We start from the raw sequence: 20,002 nt of genomic DNA, 5'->3' as shown, positions 1-20,002 counted from the left end.
TGAATTTTTAGAAGTTATTTTATGTAAAAAACATGCCCTTTCTTTTATGGCCTTACCGTAGAAAATATGCATTTTTATTTGGATTTTTTCTAGTAAAATAAGAAGTTGATGGTCATTGGTTGGGAGCCCATAACATCACAGGTTAATACATAGTAAATGTAAGTAAATACATCTCCCAATGTGGCTTCATTCACTCTCAAAAAATTCCTTTGCCGTCTTCATAGAGTCCCAAGTTAATAATACTTGAAATGGGTGGTTTGTTTTAGTTACGATTCTTGTACTCAACGTAGTAAAACTCAGGTAAGTGGCCCTGCCTTTACTCAAGTTTTCTTGCGTCCATGTGTGTGAAGCACAGAGTGAAATAAAGGACTGGAAAATAACTGATGGAAATGTGGTGGTTTGTTCAAGTCCGAAATCCTCGACTGGGCAATTCAAGAAGACAACTTATTTTACTCTAATGGGCCAAATCCAAGCATGTAAGGGAGGCTGCAGAGTACCTGGTTTTCATGCTACCACAATTATATTCTTACTTTTTCTTTTCATATGGATTACTACAACTGCTTCATTTAAAGTAACTCATAAAGGTTTACTAAAGATTTTTATCTGTTTCCTAGGGTCTTTTGAGGGATGACTACAATTTTTAAGCTATGGTGAATATATTTGTGTATTAAAATAATTCTAGGAAACACTTCTGAAGTGCTTGGTATATTCAGATTTTTCTAACATCTGCAACAGCCTACAGTGTATATACATATATACATAAATATAAAATCATCATTTTGTAATGCAGTAGCTCCAGTATATAGCCTTAAGAAAAACACATGGTGATGTTAATATTAGAGATGGCTTTGGAATTTAGAGTTCTTGCTACTGCAGAGAAAAGGAGAATCTATTGAGATAAGTTGTCTTGAGCAAATAGACACGACTGGGTTGGTATATCGCATTTGGCTATGCAGGAAATGCTTCTCTTTTTTTTTTTGAGGAAGATTAGCCCTGAGCTAACTGTTGCCAATCCTCCTCTTTTTGCTAAAGAAGACTGGCCCTGAGCTAACAACCGTGCCCATCTTCTTCTACTTTATATGTGGGACACCTACCACAGCATGGCGTGCCAAGTGGTACCATGTCCACACCCGGGATCGGAACCTGGGAAATCCAGGCCGCCGAAGTGGAACGTGCGCACTTAACCAATGCGTCCCGGGGCCAGCCCCTTACTTCTCATTTAACAATTCCACAGATCACAAAAAATGCAATGTGCCTTCAGCAAAAGATCAATTAATTCATCCATATCTAGCAGTTGTTGAAAAAAATACTTTAAGTGAAATCATTTTGCTTAATGCTATTCATTTAGTAATACTGCCATTCGTTTGGAATGCTTAAATCCATGGACTCATTTGTATTACTCCCATTAAGCTGGCGATCGTGTACGGCTTCACCTGAATCACAGATATCCTAATCTCATGATGTGGTAAGTGGCCTCAGTGTGACCTATCTTTAAAAATTATTGAACAGTCTCAGAGACAAAATGAAACAGAATGTAATGTTTAACTCCCATTACCAGGTACAGCTTTTAAAGTGAAATCACTTTCGTAGTGTCCTCTTCTTTTCCAGCGCTGGAGGACACCAGGCTCGGCTCTTGGTACGTCTTTGCGGCAAAATGCAAACAGCTAACTCACACAGAGAAAGTGATTTACCTTCTCTCAGACTCAACGCAAATTCCATCTGGATTCCTGAGAGACTTTGCGAGTCACTGGGCATTTCCCGTGGACCGCAGTGTGCAGTGTGGCTAAGAGCAGGAGGACAAGGCCTCCGGGCCCTGAACTCTCCCTAAGCTTCAACGAGGCAGTCTCGATGTCGGAAAGGGATCGCCGTCTGCTGTGGCAGAGCTGAGACTCAATGCATTCGGACAGGGCGTGCCAGGGACTTTACAACTGGGCAGCAACCGTGAGAGCAGGGTCATATGAGAAGAAATGACCAGAGCCAAGATTTTCATTAAAAAAAAGTGAAGCACAAGCTATAAATAAAATTATATGGCCTGGGTTTAGGAAAATGTCAGATTTTAAGTTAAAAAGCTAAGAGTTTAGGTACTAATTTTCAGTTATATATATATTATATATTATATTTATATTTATATACATTATATATAAATTTACATTTATATATAATATATATATAACTATTTTAGTGGCATCAAATAGTTAACACAATTGCTAATGCTTCTCTTACTCTCAGGGAGAAGTTGGATATACATCACAGATGATGCATTTAATAAGTGATGAATAAGGAAAGGGGAGAAATCCTCTTTCTTGAACAAAATACAGCTGTCTTCAATTAAAGCAAGCTCACAGAGCTCTGGGACTTGGGTTGGTTTTACATCCTGATGCAAGGCATCATCAGGTAAAAATGGTCAATTAAATTTTAAACTTTTGAGTATAACAGTGTGTACTGAAAAATTAGGAAAGCTAAAATATTCATTTAGGACCTAAAGGGACTTTCAGACTTTATCATGTTAGAAATACTCCAACTGAAGTCTTTAAAAAGTTCCAGAAAGAAAGGGAAACCCCACTACAAAAATGTTTGAGTCACAGAAAAATCTGAGACAGAACAAGTGCTGATTTTTAATTGTCTTTAAAGGTATTCTAAGTGTCCTGATATTTATAATAGATTATGGTTCATTATTTATATCTTCTCTGTGCTACACAATTATTAACAAAGAAATCATACAAACTAGTGTGATATAGGACATATAGAGAGAAAAAAACCAATATGCCATATAACAGTACAAACAAGAGTGTGTGTGTGTGTGTGGTGTGTGTGTGGTGTACCGTCCTGTGATATTGAAGCAATAAGTTGCAAGAGGCATTTGTGTTTGCCTACTTCTGAAAACCACTTCGTGATTACTTTGTGAGGTAAATAAATGTCTTTCATACACTCAGAGCACATGAACTAAAATGTAAAAAAATTCCAAAGCACTGCACTTTCTTCCAGACAGACAAAGCTATTAACACATCCAGGCAAACTGAAAAATCTCATTGCTGAACACAATTTTCTTAGCCTGGACTTTAAAATTATTCACGGACCAGTCTTCCCCGCCTAACCATCCTAATTATCATCACCTTCACCAACTAACTATGTTGACTGTGCCTTTGAACAAGTTCACCATCCCCTTCTCAGTGTATGAGCTGCTGGTACCCGGGCCTCCCAGGTCCTCGCTGCCTGTGTAGAGCTCTCGACCTTCACAAAATCCAGCCCCCAACTCTTCTTTGCCGAAAGCCTCTGAGATCAAATTTTCCCATTCTTCTTGCTATTTTAAAGCAATTAGGAATCGCCAATCCAATTCAGTAAATCTACTGCACTTCCGCCTCTTCTTGCCATTTAATCCAGATTCTTCTCGAACATTAGAACAGCCGGCCAACATAGTAAGCGCCACATGTAAAAAGTTGCCTGCAGAAAATCCCAAGGCCATCCAAATCACCAGGTTTATTAATTCTGACTTGGGCTAATTAGAACAGAGAAATGCACACCCAAGAGGGAGTGAGTTACGAAGCATTCCCCCCTTAACAAATTCTTCCCCCTGAGGCCTTCCATGGGTCCATAGCTTTGGTTCTCTTCATGTAGCTCAAGTCAGAGTAGCTTGTGATTTGCACGATTTTAAGTCATTTTAAAAGCGTGCTGACACTTGCATTTCGAGATGCTCTAAATGAGTTTTCTGCCTCAGAGAGTGTCTATCTAGGCTTTGGTGGTTTCTCTGCAAATGGGAAGGCATCGCTATATGGCCCTTAAGCCACACTATGTGACTAGAGATTTAGACTTTTTTATTTTAAATAAGCCATTCAATTTAAAAACCTCTCATCTTACCTTCTATACAGGTGATCAACCATACGTATTTGAACGACGTATGAGAAAGAACAGATATTCAACAGAATAACGAAAGCAATCCTCTGACAACCACAATTATAAACACAGAATGATACACAGCTTTCAATATCAGCTGAATACTTCAATCTTTCCTCTTCTGGGTGCCAATTTAATTTGGATGTATGTCCAAATGCCAACTATTAATTAGCCTTTGTGGGTGAGTTGACTATTTGTGCTCAATCAGAAAGTAATCTGGCCTAATAAAAATCACTACCAGTATCTTTGTTAGTAAACACAGTAGCAACTAATAAGTGAATAGTTTTGAAAAGAAGAATTTTCCTCTTTAATCATTTCAACAATTACTAGGTCAGAGCATGAGAGAATCATCAATTTTAACGTCCAATTAAAAAATACCAGTTGAATTTCCTTCCAAAATAGACTACGAATCCACAGAGAGACATCTATTTGGGCCCACCTGAGGGTCATCCTCCACCCTTTGCCCCCCTCTGCCCTGTGTCCAGCTGGTCACCAACTTCTGTGTGTTTTTAGCTCACAGACACCTCTCTGGTCTGTCCATACTTCCTCATCCCACTTCCATTGTCCAAACTCCTTACCGTCTGGTCTGGATTCCTGTAGGAGCTTCTGAAGAAGTCTCTGACCTCTAGTCCTGATCTCTCTGGTTCACTTCCTTTCTCTATCACCATCTAAGTTTTTAAAAATATGTTTTCCTTGTACATTTCTCTGGTTTAAACAAGTTTTGTGGCTTTCTATAACTTTTAAGAAAATATCCAAACTCCCCAGCAAGGTAAACACAGCTCTTCCCTCTTTGGCCCTGACCTCCTTCAGTTCTTGGGGCTGCCCACCCTGAACTCAGGCTCCAAGGATCCTTGACAAGCTCAGAACTCTATCCTCCCAGCCACACCCTTACACACACTGCTTATTCTGTACTGAAACTTCCTTCTTCTGCTCCCCAGCCACCCACCAGCACTCCCCTATCTACTCAACAGGCTCAACATTGAGGACTGAATCCAGGCATCACCTCTTCTGAGAGAGCGGCCCCGGATGCCCTAGTCTGACAGGTCCTGCTCCATATGCACTCTTTTGCATAGGTATCCATAAGTTCACTTTTCCGTTTTCACCAGTAATTGTAACTTCCTGAGGGAAGGGTCTGCGTTTGTTAATTTGCATGTCCTCAGTGCCCAGAACAGTGATTTTCACACCAAACATATTTTATATATGTTGGTTACAAGCATCATCAATCAATCAAATCTTTGAAGTCTTTTTTTCATCATTTACTGTCTGCAAAGATAAATATGAGTTTGGAGTGGGGTTAGAGGCAGAGGTAAATAAATGCAGAGGTATATATAAATGCGGAGGATGCAGAGGTAAATAAAATTGATATTCATCTCTAAGGAATTGACAATCTAATTGGTGAAAGAAGCAAACTCATGAGAACTTCAGTAGACATGTTACTTCAAATGAACCATTTAATAAGCATATAAGATATGGGGTCAGCTCTGTCTCTCTCCAGGACAGACACTGGAACTGATTTAAAGGTACTAGACATTTCTGACATTCATTAGGGCAAGTCATTGATCTCGAAGAAGGTAGAGAGAATAGGACAGATGACTCAAGCCTGTGAGGATGGCTACAAAATTTAAATAGGTTAAAAGGAGTTTATTTATTTTTAAAGTGAATGGGACTTGAGGATCTTTGCTAGCAAAGGAGAAAAAGCCTGAGGGAGGGCGAAGCTGTAGAAACAGGATGGGGGACGTAAGGGCTGGAGCAGAGTCCTAAGAGAAGCTGGAGGCAGGGGACCCAGGACCCCGACAGGGGCCGTACTTGTAGACTGCTTAACGGGGAACAGGCTCCAGACAGGGACTTAAACAAATGGTTTCTCCAGTGGTCATTTTCCAGCTTCATAATTAAAAGTTAATTTTTTTACATTTTTCTAATCTGGTTCAAAAATAATCTAAACTTTTAACATAATGATTTTTTATTTAAAATTAATAGAAGATACAGAGGGCTATTTTTTAACATCCTTTTATGCCTAAAATTAAACTATTATGCTAATTTAATTAAATTTCAGGAAGATTTCCTCTCCCTAAGAGTCAGAATACAGGAAATATGTTTATAGCACTGTTAGGCTAATTTCCCCGATGGTATTAGTTGTGACCAGGGCAAATATTATGTACTAAATTATCTTTTCCGGGCAATTAGAATACTATTACTTTTGCTGAATAGATAAGCTGCTAATTAACCTCCCTCTGGTCGGTTAGCCAAGTTACAGCCCCTGCTAATGAAGAGCGTGGTCTTTATCCTCCCATGGTTGAGCAGGCATTTGTTGACTTTGTGGCCACATCTCTAACATCTCCCTCTAGATTGCAAGCTCTGTACCTTGCTCATTATTTGTATCCCCAGTACTTAACAAGTGCCCCACACATTGTAGGTACTCAATGAATGGTTCTTGGGTAAATGAATGCATGAATGTATTAAATAAATTAATAACTGAATAATTGAGTGAGTGAGTGAATGAGTAAATGAATGAAGGAAGGAATGGACGTTATGCCCCATCTACCATGGCTGCCATTTATTTGGTTAGTCTGAGAAAATTCACAAGTACTGGAAGACAAGGCCACAGTGCCCTTCCAGCCACAGGATGGTCTGACCCCGACATCGTCCTTCTCTTTGGTGTGTACAGGACATCACATTACTGCCAAATGTCACTGTAGCCAGGCTTCCTAAGAAGCCCAACAGCAGCTGAGGACTCAGAGGTACTGACGAAGTTCAGGATTTCATAGTCCATGAATTTATTTGGAGGAGAGGACCAACAAGAGTTTAGAAATATACGTAAAATGAAGTTTACAGACTCAGTTCGGCTATTCGATTTTGCACCGGGGAAACAGAAGTTTAGAAAATGAAAAGCAGCGAGGGCTACTTGAATAGTGATTCTCAAATTTAGTGTGTGTTAGACCTGCTTAGGGAGTTCAATCTGCTGGAAAAGCACACAGTACCTATAGAGCTCCCAGAGGTTGTGATTCAGTAGTTCTGAGTTGGGGCAAAATCTGCATTTTTAATAAGTTCCCCTATATCAATGGTTTTCAACCAGGAACGACTTGGACCCTCCTCATCCTTGGGGACATTTGGCAATAGCTGGATTTGTCACGAGTAAAAATTGGGGAGTGGAGTGCTCCTGGTGTCTTGTGAGCAGAGGCCAGGGATGCTCGAAACATCCTCTGGTGCCAAGGTTGAGGATGCTGCTCCCTGGTGGAGAGACAGCGTGCTCTAGGGCAGCAGAACTCTCCCAGCCTGGACCACACCCACGAGACAGACTGAGGAGGTGGAGCACATTCTAGAAAGATGCAGATTAAATGAGTAGGACTGTAAAATGGTTCTTCACTTAACTATAAATTTTTTTTACCGGGAGCACTCATTCTCCAACAATGCTGAGTAAATGAGGTGTTGGTGAGACACTAATTTAATTAACCCCAACAGTAGAGGGTCAGAAGAGTTCCGGACATTCCCAGGTACACTGCAAGGGAGAGACCAGATCAGAAAAATAATGATGTAAATGTTCATTCATTCATTCAACTAGTATTCCTTTTAATATACAATTATTGAGTACCTAATTGACATATATCAGAAAAAAAAGAAATAGTACACTCTCTCTACAAAGTTAATGACCATGCCTATGTTCAGGGTAGGTCTCAACAAACATCTCACGTTAATATTTTTTACCGAGTTTAATTACAGTTTGAACTTATTTCTGTCCTGCCGCCATCTTACAACACTATTCAATAAAAAATATTGTCTGCTTTCAATAATAGTAGAAACCTGTAAATGACTTTCCTGAGCATTTTAAGTGTCAGAAAGCGATACGATACTTCATCTTTAGGGCTTCAAAAAAATTCCACTAATTAACCCTTTATCTGCTTAAAGTGTAATTATCACTCTGTGGCATTTCAAGACAACTATAAGGCTCCTTTTCTAAACCTGCAATGTCAGCACATAAGAATCCTTCTTTAACCACCTGTGGTTGATTTACCATTTAGCAGAACAAATTAAGAACTTATCAGTAATTATGAAAATAATTTCTTTCTTTTATTGAAATACTTCTTAGCCTCTGCAGCTTAGCACATTATTATTCTGGGTGGCGTAGGTGTTGTTGAAAGGCAGTATGAAAATAAGCCTGAATTATGAATTCCTCCCATGAACACTGAATCACTTTGTATTTTCTGTGGCAAAAAGAACTCATTTCTTTCTAGAAGGAAAAAGAAGAACAAGAACATTTTAACTTTCAGGAACACAGAGATTGCTGTACAATATGTATTGAGCTGGAAGACCCATCAACTCTGAAATGGCATTTTATTCTTTATATATATCCATAAAACTGACCATTTTGGGGTGTAACCTATATATAGAGACAAGGAAATAACCTATGCAAATATACTATAAAATGGAATACTTTGTTCAGTTTTAATTCAGTAAATATTCGTGAAATACCTACTCTGCTCCAGGAACTGTGCTAGGAGCCGGAACAATGGAAATGGAGCCACATAGCAAAGGGGTTTGAAGAAATCCAGAGATGAGGGGAGGCCTCCCTGAGAGAGCCAACGGCCTTCAAAACCATCTATTAAGTTTTGAGTGCCTAAAACTGTAGAAAACACATTTTCTTGTCTTTAGTTTTTGAAGGGGATCTTACATTTAGCAGCTTGTGATCTGTGCTCAGATCAAGCTGAAAAGATCTATTGACATAAGACCCACATTGAGCTGAGGCATAAATATCTTTTAATTACGATGATTCAAGGACAGTCGTTCATCTGTGACATAGACTCAGGGATGGTCTGAGGTCGTTCCAAACAAAGGCGTTATATTTCTTTTTTAGCTGCAACACAGGCTAGTTGTCTCTAAGTGATTGTCCCATTCTCTGCATCTATACCTTTTGCATAGCTTCTTTTGATTCCCCAATATCAGTTCAGTATAACAGCTGTTTGGATAACCGGATACTCTACTTCCCACATGTTTAACTTAGGAGAGGTGGATGGTACTGCATGGTGACGTTAAACTGTCTACCTTCTAAGTCTCAGTCGTCTTGTCCTGAGACTTGAAGTTGACAAAAATGAAAGAAAATAAATGAGATTCCCTTTGTAGGTGGAGGATATGGGAGGCAGTCTAAGCCTCTTCTCTGACTTTGATTTTAGTCCAGGCTCCAGTTATAAGCTGTAAAGGATCCATATATGTATACGATTCCAAGAAAGAAGATGAGTGGCTGTAGACTTTGGTAAGTAGTACTTTGTTGGACTGACTTTTGAAACTACATGGTATGTTATTACAGTTATGCTCCTAATAAATAGGAAAAATATTCCTTGCAGAACAGAACCTCTTTTGGGGAGGAGAGGAGAGATCTTGTTGAGTTACGAAAACTTCAGAATCTGCTTACTTGAATGTATATTTCAAGCACACAGACATCCACATAAAGCATTTCTTAGGTGGCTGCCACTGTGATGCTCGAAATGCTTTAAAATACATGCTATTGGATACTCTTTCTTTAATGCTGCTCCTATTTCCTCTTCCCCCCCCCCCCAAAAAAACCAACCAAACACACAACCAACCAAACAAACAAAAACCCAGCATCAGGTTTCAAGTCTTTGACTATGTTCTCAAATAGGGTTTCATAAAACCTGGCCTACTAAACTACACTTTGAAAGATCTCAGCTACACGTGCTGGCAAGAGGAGGAAATACTGCCCCCACCCCGAGCCAGCCTACTGAGTATGCCATCATAAAACAGCACTGGCTCGTGACACTGGCAAAGATTCAGTGCCCCCAAACTGCCCAATTCTGGCCAAAGTCCCCTTCTACAAATAGCATTAAAAAGCATTTGCATAACACCACCAGTACATACAAAAAGAAAGAGCCGCTTGTAGAAAGCGGAGAACGGCTAGACAGTCTTTTGTATGTTACATATTGGCAATGCAATGTTTTAGTCTTATATTGAAGACATTAATCTTTTTTCAGTGTTGATTTTCAAATTACTTTCCTTTTTATGGACCATATTTATACATATTTTAAAATGAATTCTTTTGCTTTCAATCTTTGCAAAATATGTCATCTGCAATAAGAACTCAATTTGACTCCAAGTATAATTTGTAAGACACTGTCGTTACTTGATTTCTATCACTCAAGTATATTTACTTATGTCCATTGTATCAAACAAATGAAAATCACTAAAGAGTAGGTTTAATTTTTTAATCAAAATTATTACTACAACATACATTCTTATGCTATTGCTTTTCCACAATGACCCCCAAAGTTAACCTATAACCTAAGTATCCGTTATCAAAACTTAAAATACATTGATCTCATATTTACTAATCTTTACATTGATCTCATATTTACTAATGTTAATTCAAATCTACATTTTAAATAATTAGGAAAAAATTTTAAAAATTTAGAGATATTTACAGATATATATTGAATTGCTTGGTTAATGGCGTCTAAGGAGAGACAACATTACCGACCTTTAGTTATTGAATGTCTGTAACAACAAAGCTGTAAAATAGTTATTAACTGTGGTATAAGTGGGCAGTTCTGAGGCTTAAAATCAGAAAAGGAAATAGCAAGTTAAATATTAAGGAAAATGTCCAGTCTGTTGTTTATAGGATACATAAGTAGGGGACATTTTAGCCTGAATCATTCAAACAACTGAAAAAATACAGTTCTAAAATTATCTAAAATGAATTGTCAGCAATTTAAACCTGGATCTTTTAGGAAATAGAAACATAGACATTGGTAAATTAAGAAAGATTCACCAGGGGCCTTTCCTTACCAGCCAGCTCTAGGTTGCTCCTATCGATAGTATATCTATAAATATTTTTAACAATGTAATTTAAAAAAATTTTGTCAAAAGGGTCCTTGGAATTATCCCAGGGGCCCTAAGAACTGTATAAATTGGTGAGAAATGTTGGATGAATTCCCAGTCTTGCTATTATTGATTTTTAAGACATTTAGTTTAAGTACACACTTTGGAAACTGACTTCAGTGATGTTGTGAGGACGAGAGAAGGAGGGTAGACGGGGTGAGGTGCAGAGCCCTTGTGGACACCCATGAGAGCTTTGCGTGGCACTTATGAGGCTCTTGGCTAGCATCTCTTGGCCTTACTTTGTTCAGGTTATTTTTTTCCTTTCCACTCTAATAATCCTTCTCAAGGTATCCGACACCTTAAGAAAATTACTTTTCCAGATACAAGAGGCCCATTGTTCAGGCAAGGGAATACGAATAGCCATCCTTCCCTGTTAGACTCTGCCACCAACCGACCAATGACCAGACAACTCACCCATCCCCAAACCTTTATTGAGCATTGGCGTGTTTCAGCCACTGGGCCAAGCACTGTAGAGCAGTTTTCCTGCTCATCCTCACGGCCATCCCAAGCAATAGGCAATATTATGCCCATTTTGATTTTTAAGGAATCTGGAGTTTCGAGTGATTAGATATGTTGGAATCATTTTTATTGTCATAATGTTTTCTATATCACTGATTACAAAGTTGAAGCTAATTTTCAGTTTCATATCCTCAAACAGGTAAGCAACCTTACTGACAAACTGGGAGCCCCACTTCCTAGAGTATTTTCATTGCGCTATGAAGAGGAATATTGTACAATATTATCTTTTCAAAAATTGTGGTCTTTCTACATCATTAATCATATGGTAAATAATTGTCTATAGAAAACTGTAAATCTAGACATCATTGATAATATTTTGGCATTAGAAATACCTATAAATAAGGCCAGGGAGTTTTCATTCTGAATTTTAATAGTATGTAGAAAATAAATATTGAAGAATAGACTCTGCCCCTTTAGTTTTTATGGCTTTTTTACTTTTTAATAAACAGACATGGTTTCTTGATTTTAAAAACTTTCCTTTTATATAATATGGATATCTTTTGGCTAGGATTTTTAGATGTCTAAATTTCAGAAAATATTTCACGTTAATAGTTTATGTCTATCACTTTTCAGGCTTTAAACAATTTAATTGGATAGTTGGTATAATGGCTACCGTTGGGCCAGAGGGACAGACATTTAGACCGTGGACAGAATACACATGAAGATGGAGGGCCAGACATTCAAGGAAAGCTCCCTGGAATGGAGAGAGAACCCTCCCATCAAATGTACCAGCAGGTCAGGCGCTTAGGGAAACACCTGGTCAAACCTGAGGAACCAGAGACAGATCCTGAAGTGACACCTTGCACATTGACCTTGGGCACTTGCCAAATAAATATTAATTGTATAAATGAATGGTGGCAGCTTGGAATAAGTCAATCAAAAGAATAGAAATAAATCAATTGAATTAAATGGCATTCTCTATTCTCTTATCTTGATCATCTCCCCATGAAATTCTTACCTTTTAACACACTATATTATAATTTCTTTATTATATTTACATTATTACCCTCCCTGCACCCCTCCCCCCATCTAAGCCCTGTAAGGCAAGTATTTTTGTCTGTTCACTAATATGTGTACCAGCCACCTTGAATACTAGTAGGTTCTTAAGACATCTCTGTCATGTGAAGTAACGAATTTACTGAGGACTAACTCTTTGCAAATTTCTTTGCTAATAAGCACAGTAAAATTTACAAAGATGAATATGACACACTTCCAGTCCCCAAAGTACTTAAGTTTAGAAGGGAATATTAAATTTCTGTAATATAAGGCAGAAAATGTAAGGGTTATTAAAAATATGGGCATAGAGTACTTCAGGGAAGTGCTTCCCAGAAGATATGCTATGGATTTGGTGAGCTGGTCAAGAATTACAGGTGTGAGAAGATATTTCCTATCTCCGGCAATAAATTATTTTTTCAGATCAGTCCTCCCATTTGAATGCTGCTAGAAATGCTGGAATATATGTGAAAAAAATGTGACAATGCTCCAGCCCTAGTGTGGATTTGCAGCTTGGGTTGACATCACCTGGGTGGTCCAGGTGACCTCTAGAATGAATTTAGTTTAAGGGATCCTGGTGGTAGTAACAGCAGAGGCAAATATGACTCATTTTTGGATGAATGTCCCCTTATCCTAGGCCTCAAAGAATCCTCACTAATAACATTTTAAGAACAACTAGCATGACACAATCTAGCACACTAGAAAATAAGGTACTATGAGTGAGAATTAAGAGAAACAAAAGAGAGCAGAAACAGACCTAAAAAAATTTCAAATACAGGACTTATCAACCACAGATTATAAAACCACTGTGCTTGCTAAGTTAAAGTAAATAAAACATAAGCTTAAAAATACCTGGAAGGGTTAGAAACTCTAAGAAATAATCTAATAGATTAAAACAATTATGAAATGGAAACTCCAGAAGTAAAAAAAATGACAGGAACTTAAAATAAAAACTCCATGGATAACTACATAGCAGGTTATACAAAAATGAAGAGAGAAATAGTGAACTGAATGTTAGTTTAAAAAATTTTCCAAAATCTATCACTGAGAGAAAAAAAAAGACGAGAAAATCTGGAAGAGATACAAGACTAGGAAACAACATTCTTTAGAGTTCCAGATCAAGATGAGAGAGATTATAGGTGAATCTATATTTGAAAAGACAATGATTGAGAATCTTCCAGAACTAACAGAGACATTGATCCTCTCTACCCTTGGGCAAACTACCCTGATTCTGCTTGCGAACATTTCATTTATTTACCCCAATGTGCTATATAATTATTTTCTTTGTGTGCCAAGACATCAAAAATGCTGGAAAACGCTGTTCCGGGCAGGAGCTGCCAATTTTTTCTGTAAAGGACCACATAGTAAATATTTTAGGATTTGCGGGCCATATGGCTTCTTTTGCAACAACTGAATGCTACAGTCATAGGACAAAAGTAGCCATAACCCATATGTAAACAAATAGGTGTAATTATGTTCCAATAAAACTTTATTTATAAGAACAAGTATTTGTCTGGATTTGCCCCACAGGCTGTAGAGTACCGTGTGTTAACCCCCATTCTGGAGGATCTAAGTGTGGGTTACAATAAAAATATGCGGTGCCATTTTACTCCCAATGTTAGCCCTCAGAATACACATTGAAGGCATAATGCAACGTTTTCTTGAATTTTAGAACTCATGCTAATGGACGTAATGGGTTGTTAATAACATTAGAGGCACTTACACAAACTTTATCAGTTAAAAAGGAGTAGTTTATACACTAACAAATCCAAAAATACACCTTCAGGAAACTAGATTTAATATCATAAAATCTATGATGTAATTTAAAACATTGCAAAGGAAATTTAAACCATTTTAAAGGATAAAAAGAAAAATTTCCCTGAAGAAAGCTGAAATAAGGTCATTTTGAACTATACTGGATTTATGAGAACACACATAATTGTAGATGTCAGAAAAAGTCCAAGGCAGAAAAGCAAAAGTAAAGAAAGCTCCATCTAGTTCCCTACTAATGAGTCTTTAATTCTGGTACTATTTTCTCAGAAAACTAAGGTTTTTCTATTGCTTTTTGCAGTACTCTAAGAGAGTACGTTTCTTTTGGAAACAGAAGCAAAAATTTTCTCAACAATAAACCTGAAAACCAATATTTTGAATTTGAGCATGATTATTTTTGACCATGATACAATATTTAATTTTTCATAGATTGGGTAAATTTTAATTTACAAGGGCTAGTGTTTTGGTAATGTAAAGGTCTAATATTTTCATTTCTGTTAGTATGACTATAATCAAGGGGAAAAAAGCATCATATAGTTTTCTATTATAGGAGAAGTGATCACTGACCCTGAATGGGTAATGGGGAGGTCCATGGAATCCTGACATCATAGATGCAGACTCAAAAAATTTAATTTAACCGCCTTTGCAGGTGGATCCATATGGGCTCTGAGTACACCCACTGAGGCTGAGTTACATCAAGTGCCAGTAGGGAACAGTTATTTCTTACCACTCTAACTACAGAAAAGCAACCACGACCTTAGAGGCTACCGGGTAAAATTGAACACGTTGACGTTAGAATATATATCGGACATATTAGAGGTCGCACATAACAACGCTAATCTGGAAGACTGAATGTCATATGTTTGTCATATAATCATATAATTTATTTCCAAAGTATTGACTGCCATGATGTATTCAGTTACACTTTAACATGTTTTAAACAGACCAATCTATGCAATAGGAGTAATAACACTTCTTGAAGTTAAATAGTTGTAAAATCCTGTCTCTGGTTAATTGAATCACCAAATAATTCTAGAAATAGTGATCTTCTGGAATCATGGCTGTAATTATAATGCATACTTTGAATACAGACTTTCTCTTTTCATTACTGCTCCAGAAAAGTCTTCAGTTAGGTAACTGCAGGCTCAGAAAGGATGCTTCCAGCTTCCCCTAAAACAATCTGACCATCATATTACTGTTTACATAGCTGTTCTTGGTCTATTTTTTTTCTCAACCACTGTATAAATTGTCTCCAACAAGAGCTCTTCCTTGTCTTTTTCCTCCTTTATCATAAGCATAAGAATATTAAGGTTTTTCCATATCAGTTTTCCTCGAGTCTAGCACAGTTCGAACAGAATCTGATAAAAGAGCTTTATCATTTGGTTACCAGTTGGAGGGGAAAGGTTGGTTATCCAATCATAGCAATGCTTTCTACTGTTGCTTCGAGCTTCTAAGAGCTAACAGATCTTCCTTAAAGTGTATGGTCCTAAAGGCAGAAAGTTATGTCTCCCTAATGGCATAGGTACGTCAGTCACCTGAAGAGCAAAGAAAATGATGACAACCCCTCTGGAGTGACGGGATGAGGCTGGAGCGTTAGCTCTATATTTGCTAGGAAACGGTGACTTCCAAAAGGAGGAAGATGTTCTGAGTATGAAGAAAAAAGGATAACAGAAGCAAAGGAGAGGAATCACCTCAATTCAATTACTCAACTTGGAGATAAAACAAGCCAGTGTCAGTCTCGGCCAAGACATGACTATTACTCCCAGCTCAAATAAATCAATTTGAAACGTAGAGAAATGGAAAGTCCAGTCACTAAACGTTTTTGTTTTCAACTACAAGGTAGGAAAATAAATTACACATGGATTGATAAAACTGTTTAGCAATAGTTAAGAAGTTACAATTAAAATTTATGCAATTAAAACTCTGAAACACTTTCTGAAAACAACTATGAATCTACACAGAACTGACAGCATCAGACGGTGCTGCTCCGACCCACAGAGAAAGACCACAGGTTAACCGAAAGGAAGGATTATGGATTTTCCAGGGAATGGAGTCACCACACACAATCCAATACTCAAAATATAAATGTAGTGTAGGCCAAGAATGTGCAAATTATCAGTCGCCCAAATGATAACTTTGCAAGCTCTGTTAAAAGAAAAATTAAAAGAAATACTTCTCCTAACTAAAATAAACCTATTTCTGAAGTGAGCGAAGTACTTTCAATTTATTTGATGGGCCATCTGTAACGAAGCATTTGCTGCATCCTGTTAATTAGTTAGCCAAGGCAAGATAAAAATGTTTTAAAACTGTCTAAAATTGTTGTGTCTAATCAGGTTAAAATAAAATATCTTTGTTTCAGATTATCAGGATAACAGATTGCCCTTAGAAATAAAATTAGTTTTTTTTATCATGGACCTTAGTACAGTAACCAGCTGAAGCATTCTCCCTTCAAACTCCAAATGTTAGGTCTAATAATTGCTAGAAATATGTAAGTCACAAATAAAATGAAACGTTAAGTGGAAATAATTCTTATGTAGAAAGGATAACTGAGAAATACTCAAACATTAATTCTTGTGCAAAACCAACCAATAAATATTCGTTGAATGCATGGTATGTGCAAGTGTCCTCATCACTGAGGGTGCAGTGGCAAATAAGAAAGACCGAGAATCTCTCTTATGGTGCCTACTTTCTAGTGAGGGAGAAGACAATCAGCAAACAAAAATAAATACGAAAGTAGGAATGCATGCTGTGAAGAATACAAAATCGTTTAATATAAAGATAGAATATAAAGGCTCACACTGCGGATCTGGTGGTCAGAGCCCTCAAGGAGGGATGTACAACGAGGTACACAGAGGCACAGTTTATGGAATCTAATAAATTGAAAATCACCTTAATGGCCATCAAAATAGGGAACACCAGATCAAGTAGGATGTATCTATAGAGAGCAGCAGGGACAACGAATTAAATACATGTAGTAAAATTTCCAAGACATTGTTAAATTAAAAATTGAGATTGCCAAGTGTTACATACAGTTTGATAATATTTACGTAAAAATAGCATTAACGTCTATGGCTGCATACATGTGTCAGTGCATAAATGGATGCCTGATGTTATAAATAGGAGTGATCTTGGGGAGATGGATGGGTGTGGGCTCTCAAGGAGGTAATGATCACTGGGGCCTTACCAGTTATGTTTTAAAGTTTTACAAGTAAAAGACACTCATGCATTCTTTTTGTAATTGAAAATTAATTTAAAAAATTAAAAAGGAAGGCAATTTGATAAACCAAAATTAAAAGACAACTTGTAATTTCAACTTTATTAGTGCAATCTTGAAAACATCATTTAGGTCGACTCTTTTCTGTATAAAAAGAAGTAGGCATATCTCTTCACTATTAACTATACTCGGAAAACAAACTCAAAGTGAAAATCATTGCATCAATAAAGCTATTGTGTAGACGAATTTGATTAAAATTGAAGAACAGACGTGAAAAAAGGAAATAAAGTTGTCCTAACCTTCATTGTTTAAAACTCACCCAGAAAAACAATTTAATGATGAAACAGTCTGGTAAAAAGTGTGATGGGACAGAAGTTCTGTCACAGTGGAAAGCTTTTTGATCCCTTTTCAGGTACATCAAGGAAGCACGAACTACACTGATCTCTTGAGATAATCTGCTTTGAAAGGCAGCTAAACATACCTCCTCTCACTGAATAGCTTTCTTCAAGGACAACTTAAAAGTTGAATTTTGTAAAGCTAAGTCCTGTTCTTTGTGATGGATAAGAGTCATGTTCCCAGCAGATGTTAGAGAAAGTAGAACGTGATTGATTCCTAAGGTTAACGCTGCTGCCCTCCGACACCAATTGCTTTATAAATTAAACTGAACGCCTCACGCTATCTGTGAGAGGAAACCCAGAGCTGCACAGCACAGGGAACTGCTGTTTCTTCTGTAGCATCCCTTCAACAGTCTTAGAAGTCTTTAGGAATAACGAACACTTTCTCCTGCTTGGATCAACGTAGAAGCACACCCTACCCACTAAAGAGATAATAAAACTAAATCAAAGTTGGTGTTATTGATGGAGATATGCAAGTGTTTATAATTAGGAGTTTAAGATGGCATATTTTTCTTGAGTACACAACATTCAATTAGATTTTTATAGCATTTTAATCTTCCCTCGGCTCTACAACATACTAAGCAATTCCTTAAAATATACTATCAAAGTCTTCTCTGGCTATTGGTAGAGAGGAAAGCTTGCAAAAATTTTACTACCATGGATTTCTCTATAGGTTTTCAAAAAGAAAAAGAAAATGATGACATCAGTGAGGACATGCAGCTCATGTTATCACCAGGCAAGTTGGGATTCTCCTTACGGCACTAAAGTTCCTAGGAAAAGAGGATCCCTAGAATATCAGAATCTCTAGCAAAAAATATCACTGATTTCTCACCCATGTAGATATTTGTAGTTAAATTGTATCAGTATTCTAGGAATGAGCACATTGCCAGTAGAAATTCTAAGAACATCTCCCTTCTAGATGCTCCGATAACTACAGATGAGAGACAAGTAACATCATAAAACCTTAGATGTAGATCAGATTTAGTGGGAAGAACACTGGGGAAAATCTTAGAATACACAGAACCCAACAAAATGGTGCCCTGTCTGCTGGTATACACATGGTGGTATTAGCTTTTAGAATTGATTGATATTTAACTCTCCTCCATACAAAAGATAACAAAACAAGATTGCATAATCAGGCTACTACACTGAAATAAACCTACATAAGTATTTCAAGTGTAGTAAGGAGTCTAAGTAAGACTTAATCATGGATTTTTCTGCTCTTTGAGACCTTCAGATCTCATAGAATCATCAATGAGATTAAGATGATTTTGACCAGATATTTGCAATTACTTACAAAGGAATACATGGAAGAATTACTCGTAATTCATTGAAATTATTTTCTTTTGTCTTCATGAATTCATAAAATATATGAAGAAGAAAATCAAATGTCACTCAATGTTTTTAGAACAAAACAATTTGAAAGGGCCATATAAATATTGCATTACTCTGATAACAGATTCAAGGTCATGCAAGTAATGTATCGGCTAAATGACCATAGAGATTGCTATTTCACTCTGCAATGCTAAGCTGAATTGCTAGGGCAAAATATTGAAACAGCATTCGAGCTTCCATAATTTTAAGATATTAGAGCTTTTAAAAAAGCCTCATAGAATTTGCATCACAGTGTGCCTTTCACATTAGGCAACACAGTCCTATCTTGGGACATAACCTGATGGCATCACCACACACAAACACATTCATCATGCTGTCTTGCAGATGCAAAAAGGAGAATTTCTCTCTGTCTAACTCATATCTCACTAACTTATCTTATTCCTGTTGACTAGCAGGCAGCTGAAATCACTTAATGTGCTTTGAATATTTAGTCCAAAGTAATGTAAGAAAACATCTGTCACTTACGTTTTTGAGTCATCCCATAACACACAATAGGGATTCAAAGTGCCCTAAAAATAAGCAGAAAAAGAATAAATGTATCTTGAGTACATACATAAAATATTTAAGGATTATGAGAAATGCAAACAGAATGGCAGACTTCATATCTTGCAGTAAAATACTTTAAAGATTCCACCTCTATTTTTTTACATAAGAAATTTGCATGCCCTTTCTCATAGATTTGGTGACCCATTTTATGAAATTCTATTCATGAAAACAATACATTTATTCCACATATCATAAGCTATATTTAGTTTTTTGGAAAATTGAAAGTGAAGCTCTCATATACCACAAGGTTGGAATTTTGATGATTTCTATTTCATTTTTTCCTCTAAAATATTAATTGATGGATTATGTCCTTTAAGAAGGCTAAAGTATTTACAATTTTTAAATCACAGTGACACACTCTGTATTATGCACATGTACAGCCACCACCACTGCC

At 37.1% G+C, this 20,002-nt stretch overlaps 1 protein-coding gene across 8 annotated transcripts in view; it reads right to left on the bottom strand.

Annotated features, from left to right (window-relative positions):
• Positions 1–20,002, bottom strand: part of ADGRB3 (adhesion G protein-coupled receptor B3) — a 644,987-nt gene that overhangs the window by 240,918 nt on the left and 384,067 nt on the right. For all 8 annotated transcript variants that reach the window (XM_070584837.1, XM_070584838.1, XM_070584839.1 and 5 more), the window contains one exon: positions 19,528–19,571. In XM_070584837.1, the coding sequence (XP_070440938.1) occupies positions 19,528–19,571 (44 nt within the window). The remainder of the gene's footprint in view (positions 1–19,527; positions 19,572–20,002) is intronic.

Source organism: Equus przewalskii, chromosome 19, assembly GCF_037783145.1.
Source record: "Equus przewalskii isolate Varuska chromosome 19, EquPr2, whole genome shotgun sequence".
In the NCBI taxonomy this organism is placed as follows: Eukaryota; Metazoa; Chordata; class Mammalia; order Perissodactyla; family Equidae; genus Equus; species Equus przewalskii.
The sequence above is the reverse complement of the archived record's forward strand: the minus strand, read 5'-3'. Positions and strand labels throughout refer to the sequence as shown.